This window comes from Scomber japonicus, chromosome 21 (genome assembly GCF_027409825.1).
Source record: "Scomber japonicus isolate fScoJap1 chromosome 21, fScoJap1.pri, whole genome shotgun sequence".
NCBI classification, from domain to species: domain Eukaryota; kingdom Metazoa; phylum Chordata; class Actinopteri; order Scombriformes; family Scombridae; genus Scomber; species Scomber japonicus.
In genome coordinates this window covers 19,777,491-19,785,113 of record NC_070598.1, presented here as the reverse complement: position 1 = coordinate 19,785,113, position 7,623 = coordinate 19,777,491, and the positions used below count along the sequence as shown (strand labels likewise).

The window sequence follows — 7,623 nt, the reverse complement described above, 5'->3', positions numbered from 1 at the left end:
AGCTATTAACAGTTCCTGCTCACTCTGCTCTAGCTATTGTAGAACTTAAATTACAGTTGGAACTATAAATAACAGCTACCAACATCCGCCACCAGCTAACTGTGTGTTTGTTGTGATTGAAATTATATTACAAACTATTTTTAGTGCCCAATCACACACATAATGCACCAATAAAAATACCACCATCAGCAGCAGAAAAACTAAATCTTTTTAGCAATTGCAAATTGGACCCAATATACACAAGTCAAAAGACTAAAGTATACACATGTATAGTCATTTCTAGTGAGAATGAATATTACATTTCAGTTCAACTTTAACAACAAGAAATGAGGAACTGTAGAAGTTGACTGTTCCTACACAACTTGGATGATGAATATAATGTGATGTTTGCTTGTGTATATTATGGACAACCACATGAGAGTGGGTCTCCGATGCACCCAGGTCACTCAGAAAAACCCCTTAAAACAACTCACTGATTGGGTTGACAGTGATGCATTAAAATGGGTCATCCTGTAATTGCTCTTTCCTGTGGCTACTTGCTGGGCTGGAATTACATAACGATGATAAAGCTGCGGACCTGGCCTTCCAAGATAAAAGCTGCCATGCAGGACCCCGTGCATTCTCTAAATGCCTCATCTAAGAGGCCTTCTGAAGGAAGTGATTACTGTAGAGCTGCCCACTAATGCTCCACCGGGACCCGACTGTGCACTCTGTTATTCATCAAACACATACAGTGTAAGCCTTGGCAACTTTGGAAATGCATGAATAATGAGTAGGCATATTATTGTGCAATGATAAGCCGTGCATTCGGTTAAATTTCACGTGGTGACAAAAGAAATTTTAGCAGCTCCTCTAAATGGACATGAACTCAGTGAGTTCTCACTCTTCAAAGCAAACAGAGTCCTAGAGGGGCATAATGAATAGCCCCATTAGTAACATAAAAGAAAAGTGGAATTCCTTTGCAGGGCTACTGAGGCCAGCTCCAGGCACCCAATCTCCATATGACTAAATCAGATGCTATGGGTGACAAATATGGTCTCACAGCTGAGACCAACACAAAGGACACTCAGTTGTCTAGTCGAGGCCCAGCAGCAGAAAATACTGCCACTCTGAAGACAATATGGCTCCTGTGCAAAAATGTTGTTTATCTCATCAGGGGATGGCGTGCCAGGTTGTGGTCCGACTTAATGCTCTGAACTTATGCAATAGCTGCAGGAAGAGATGCTTCTGTGGCACGAGAGTACTTCTCCAAAGAGGAAATGATAAGAATAAGTAGGGATGACGTAGTGCCACATCCGAATATGTGATGGAATGTAACTGGAATGAGGAGTCATTCATGAGGGAACACAGTTGGGTGTCACCAGACAATAGCTGAATTATGAAACTTATTATTTAGCAACAGTGTGAATGTTTCTGTCTACTTTGATACATGTCATAAAGTGAAGCTGAGAATTTAAAGTTTAGTTTTAACCTTGTGGGATTAGGTTCAATTTCAAATTATTAAATCAAAAATGCACAAACTCTATGTATGAAGTCACATTTTAACTTTTTAATACAGTGGTACAGTCTGAGGAGACACCAGATGATTAAAAGAACAAGTAAAACTGAAAATTGTGTTTTTTGTTTGTTTGTTGTTTTACTTTCCTCTATTTGTTTTTCTTCTTCTTGTGAAATATTGCATACTTTCACCCATTCAAATTATTCTAATGGTGCAATCTGATGACGGAAGTGCTAAAAACTCATGTACACACTATGCAGTCATAACCTGTGATGTGTCGCAAGTAGATGTTGCTTCATTTTAAGGTGAAAAAAAAAAAAAAAAAAGAGAGAAAAAGTCAGGAGCCACTGTGGAGATGCATTAGGAGAACTTCCTCCTGAAAGCACATTTATATGGATTGGTATAAACTACTTCTGCTCTAAAATGTTCTTGGAATGGATGAAAAGAGGGACAAAAATCAGCAGAGTGCTCGTTTAATGTCGAATTTAAACTGTAAAAAAAGAAATCTTCAACTTTAAGGGAACCACTTGGGCACGTTAATTTCACCATATGGACGTTTTTAATGTAGATATGATGGAAAAAGACATTCATATTTAAAGAAATACTGACAGCACTTCACAAACTTCAGACCTAGGATGAACTCTCATCTATAGGCTATACTTTTCAGAAGTTCAGATAAAGCAGAAGTCCCTATTAATTCACTCAGAGAGCAGAAGCGTTGTCTCTCAACTCATATGTGTGCTGATGAGTTCCTGCGCACCAATTAGTCATCGTGTGTGGTAACCTCAGATACGGTGGAACCTTTTTATAGAGGCAGATGTCAACACATGCACTCCACCACAGTTACAGCACTGGTGAAGTCACACCATTTAACAGCAGTGGTGTACACTTGTGACTAAGTTTCATACAGAGAGAGAGAGAGAGAGAGAGAGAGAGAGAGAGAGAGAGAGAGAGAGAGAGAGAGAGAGAGAGAGAGCTGTTTTCCACTGAAGAGGAGTAAAACTGTTTCGGCTCACATGCGCTGTCTGTGGTGAAACATGTAGCACACAGAGAGGACTACACAGAAAGCGAGTACATCACCCGCTTATATACATGCCTATAAATAACCAGCCAATGAGACGCGAGCAGCTGGGCGGTACTGGGAGTTAAACGCACCAATTAAAAAGGAGAAAACGCTAAATTAAGTCAGAGGGAGTCTACGATTGGTCGCCTGTGATATCATTTGCAATCCTTGACGCTGCTCGCTACCGATTGGCTGTCAGGCTGAAGGCGTAATCCTGCCGTGAGGAAGGGGGGGGCGGGCATCGAGGTTTGAATAGGGAAGTTTTGCAGAGCGCAGTTGTTCCCCATCCAGTCCGGTGCGGTGTTTGCAAATACCTTCAACACAAGCGGAGAGAAGAGGGGGGGACGGACGGACCGCTGCTGAAAACAAGCGCCGCTTCGTTTTGCATCGCAGGGGATACTCTTCACTCTGATTCCTACTTCCACTGGCTGGTTTTTTTTTATACCTAAAAGAGAAGAAGAAGAAGAAGAAAAAAAATCATAAGTGCAGCTATATAGTCTTCTCTTTTTTTTTCTTCAAACTCTGGAAAAAAAATGGATGTTCTACCCATGTGCAGCATCTTTCAAGAACTTCAAATAGTTCACGACACGGGCTATTTCTCAGCCTTACCATCACTGGAGGAGTACTGGCAGCAGGTGAATATATATCATATCAGCTCTCTTTTTTTTTTTTCTTTTTTTTTTTTTTTTTTAAAGTCAGAATATAGCCTAAGCTTGTGTGTGGCAAAGCGGAACTCAGCTGATTTTACGCTCTTTTTTTTCATCCTCATTTTATTTTTATTTTTTTAATTTGTGCTTTTTAACAGCTCGCACAAGTGATATGAATCCCTCCGCTTATTAACAGGTTGTAAACACAGGTGCCCGCACCGGAGCGCTATTTGGTTATCAGTTTTCCTTATGAAGTTTTTGGCAGGCTGAAGTGGATCAGTGTGTCAGTCTGACAGCTGGAGTCGAGGCTCTGCTGCGCCAAGATGAATGGAGAGAGAGTGAGAAAGAGAGAGAGATGGAGTGAGTGAGAGAGTAGCAGAGAGTAACTCAACACAGTACAGCAGAGAGCAACGTGCTTGGGCTTTTTTTTTTCTCGCTGTTATATTTTGAGCATCTTCTTCTTTTACCGGATGGTTTGAGGGGGCATGAGTGCCGGTTTGATTCCCAAACAGGAGTGATGGCAGCCCTGTGAGACATATGAGGAAGTGGGATTTGAATTGAGAGCAGAATCAGATGTAGTGTTTGTTGGCTCAGGATCAGGAAATGATATGATGTGATGTTGTTTTTCTTCCTCTACAACTCTGGTTTGGCATAATTTCAAAATAAATCATCTAAACTATAAATGATACAATGTTCCAGCTTCATTTTTCTCTTCTAATCTCACCTTCAGCTCTTTTTTTTCTGCTCCCCCCCCCCCCCCTTCATATTCATGTCCCCAAAACATCCACTTACATCCTGGTTGTATTTGCATGGGCACCACAACATGAGACCATATCAAATGTCAGCCATGGCCAATTCCTCCTTGCATGAGTAGACAGCAGCACAGCTGGAAAATATTGTGTAAGGCTGCAGAAGAAGAGTGTGCCCAGAGGAAATATTTATTCTGTGCGAGCCTTGTCAAAGCTGCTGTCTCTGAGCACCTTCTAATGAAAGGCCCCGCTTTTCAACTTTAATGGCTCCGTTGTAAATTGGGAGCCGGTGTATCTTTCTTTTCTTTTTTTTTCTCTCTTTCTCGCACAGCAGGGTTTGAGTGTCTGAAACTGAGGAAGGATGTGATTGCATGTCAGAGGCACGCATGAGGAAAAGCAGCTGAATAGCTCAAGTTGGAAGGGGGAAGTTGAGTGGCTTCCTTAAAAGGACTCTAAATGTGTTCAGTGAGTCATTTGGGCAGCTCGAAAATGACAATGCATGTTTTTTGTTGGCTGGTCGGACTCAGGTGCAGAGAGAGCGGGTGAATCAGCTGAGGTGATCTGGATGTTGTGAAATTTGAGCCGAGGCGCCGTTAAGTTGAAGTATTTTCTTCCGGTGCAACTTGGAGGTTGAGTTCCGCCACGTGAAGCGAGTGAATTTAGGGTCATGTTGCATCATGATCACACGATCACACACACACACACAGACACACACACACACACACACACACAGACACACACACACACACACAACACAGCTTTTGTAAATATGTCTACATTTGATCACGTGCTGTGTGCAATAAAGATTACTGCAGGGTTTCAGCAGGAATCGCTGAGGTTTCCTGGTTTCTGCTGTTGGCATATAACAAATATTACACCACACGAGGCTTTTTGGGTTATGTGCACATGCATGATTTAAAGGGATTTCCCACACAGAAGCATTTAGCTGCTCTGAAGGAGGCTTCCTCTCTCCAGCGCCTCTGTCGTAATGCATGTGTTCTCACTCTGTTCTCTCTTCTGTTTGCATCCGTCCAGACATGCTTGGAGTTGGAGCGCTACCTTCAGAGCGAGCCTTACGTCTCCACATCTGACCTCAAGTTTGACAGCCAGGAGGACCTCTGGAGCAAGTTGATCTTGGCCTGCGGGGATAAGGCCAAGGCCGAGTCCGACCCAAAGATGGCCACGGCCCACGAGGAGGACAATCACGATAGCCAAATCTTGGACACCAACAGTGTGAATTCTGACGCCAGCAGCGAAGCTTCAGACAGTTCTGAGGAGCTCTCGCCCACACACAGCTTTACCTCCAACCCTCTGGGCTCTGTCTTGGTTGGCTCTGGACCTTTTAGCCCCTCCGTCATTAGCACTCCACCGTCCTCGCCGGAGGCCAACTCCGAGCCCGGCGGCGTCACGAACGGCTGGGTGGCCACGCACACAGAGTTGCACTTGCCGGTCAAAATCAGGAACGGCGGGATCGCTAAGAGTACGGAAAAGACGGGACTCATCTGCGGGGAAACGTCTCCGGACGGCAGGAGGCGAGTACACAGGTGTCACTTCAACGGGTGTCGCAAGGTTTACACAAAGAGCTCCCACCTAAAAGCACACCAGCGCACTCATACAGGTGAGTTTCTGCCCAGATGTGGCCACATGTGGTGTGTGTTGACATGAAACTGAAAAGAAGTGACAAGTTCTCTGCTGCTTTTTTGTTTGTTTGTTTAAAAGGCTTAAACCAATTCATGTGTAGAGTTTTCCACAAAACAAAAATCACTTTTTATTGAGTGGAGGACGGAAGTGGAAGTGTTATTATTTCAGTCTTCCACCTTCACGTCATTGTCCATCCATTGTGTAATGTAATTAAAGGGCCTACATTGCATGATGTCCTCAGCTGGGGCGATGTGAGTATTAGCTCTGCATGGCTGGATACCTAAACTGTGACCTAATCTATCTGGAATGTGACTGACTGAGCCAGTGAGTGAGCGAGCGAGAGAGAGAGAGAGAGAGAGAGGGAGGGAGAGGGAGGGAGCAGGGGGAGGGGTTGCACATGGGAGATAAAAGGACTTCAAAACAGATTGAGTTTCACCATGGGAAAGGGTGAATGGGCGGGGAGCCAGAGGGGAGAAAAGGGGGGTGGGGGGGGGGGGGGGGGGGTGGCACAGAGTTTGGAAGGCTTTGAATGGTCATTTGAGCATTTCTTATTTTTGATTAGCGGCGTGAAATTGCACGTGCGGACTCACCCGTCTTTACGTGCGGCACGCTTTGCAGCTGCATCACCGCATCCGCCCGCAGCATTCTCAGCATGCTTCAGGTTGCGTAAACGCGCGGCCGGTGATCCGACAGGTTCCCTGGAATCTGGGTCTCGAGTGGCTTGTCACCACCTATGTCATCTAGCCCGGCCCCACACACCCACCCACCAACCCCCACCTGCTCTCCCTCTCCTCGGGGGTGATTGATTTGCGCGTATTTAAATAACAACAGCCCCGAGCAGAAAGAATGACCCGTCAGTCATCGCCTGAGCACAGAGTTCCTTTCTTTTTTTTTGTGTGTGTGTGTAAACTCATCTCTCATACTCAATCAAATGTCAATTCTTTTGGTTTTCTTTCACAGGTGAGAAACCGTACAGGTGTTCATGGGAAGGCTGCGAGTGGCGTTTTGCACGAAGCGACGAGTTGACCAGACACTTCAGGAAGCACACTGGGGCAAAGCCATTTAAATGCAGTCACTGTGACAGGTAAGCTAGGTTGTTGTTTGGTTTGTTTTTTTACAGCAAAGAACATCAGCAGTCCTTTGATAAGATGCAGATAGAGGGGGAAGGGTTACAGCATGTTCTCATAACTCTGTTGATGCGATCTTGCTTTTCTTGCATCACCAGATGCATGCCTTAAAAGATTGAAAGCGCTGATGCAAATAGTTTAAAATGCTATAAAGTTGTTATGAATTGAAATTTAAGCTTCCAGAAGATAGAAACATACTCCTTAAAACACATCCCTGTCAGCAGTTTTGCACTTTTTTTGTTGACTCCCTCTCTCTCTCTCTCTCTCTGTGTCTCCCCAGATGTTTCTCCAGGTCTGACCATCTGGCTCTTCACATGAAGAGGCACATCTAAAAGCAGGGCGAGAGCACCAACCAAGCAACGCAGCGGAGAGGAAAGGTTTTTTTTTTTTTTAAAGAAGAAGAAGACGAAGAAGAGAAGAAAAAAAAAACAAACAAACAAACGCCGTCTCCCGACCAGTCTCTTGGTTGAACTGTCCCAGAGCAGAGTGGCGGGAGTGTGTTCCAGCCAAAGCATGCCGTTTTGCACCATACTGAAACCCAGTGCCTCCGGAACCTCTCTTTGGAGAAAGGCGCTCTGAAGGTTGTCTGTTGCAACAAGAGGACAAAATCATGGAATGGGGGGAGGGTGGGGTGGAAAGAGATTTTTTTCATTTTTTTTCTTTTTTTTTTTTTTGTTTTGTTTGAGGACTTGACACATGACAAAAAAAAAAAAAAAAAAAAAAATGGACAGAAAAAAATGACAAAACAAAACAAAAAAAGCATAAACAACACACACACAAGAAAAGCGTGAATGACTTTGTATGTATGGTGCATGATGTTTTGGGGACATCTCCCGGACAGCAGATACACTGGTACTTTACAAAAAGAAAAAAAAAACTGTCTGAGGTAAGCATGTGT

At 44.1% G+C, this 7,623-nt stretch overlaps 1 protein-coding gene across 1 annotated transcript; it reads left to right on the top strand.

The window, feature by feature from the left end:
- The first annotated feature begins 2,852 nt into the window (after window positions 1–2,852).
- klf6a (Kruppel-like factor 6a) lies at window positions 2,853–7,347 on the top strand. The gene is made up of 4 exons (XM_053342442.1): window positions 2,853–3,196; window positions 4,993–5,575; window positions 6,559–6,682; window positions 7,006–7,347. Exons 1-4 carry the CDS (start codon window positions 3,095–3,097, stop codon window positions 7,055–7,057), a joined length of 861 nt encoding a protein of 286 aa, XP_053198417.1. The 5' UTR covers window positions 2,853–3,094; the 3' UTR covers window positions 7,058–7,347.
- The last annotated feature ends 276 nt before the right edge of the window (window positions 7,348–7,623 follow it).

Excerpts from the sequence above, each read along its gene's own strand:
- klf6a (XM_053342442.1), top strand. The coding sequence starts at position 3,095 with ATGGATGTTCTACCCATGTGCAGCATCTTTCAAGAACTTCAAATAGTT. Across the intron at positions 3,197-4,992 it reads TGGAGGAGTACTGGCAGCAG|ACATGCTTGGAGTTGGAGCG; the intron begins GTGAATATATAT and ends GCATCCGTCCAG. Across the intron at positions 6,683-7,005 it reads AAATGCAGTCACTGTGACAG|ATGTTTCTCCAGGTCTGACC; the intron begins GTAAGCTAGGTT and ends GTGTCTCCCCAG.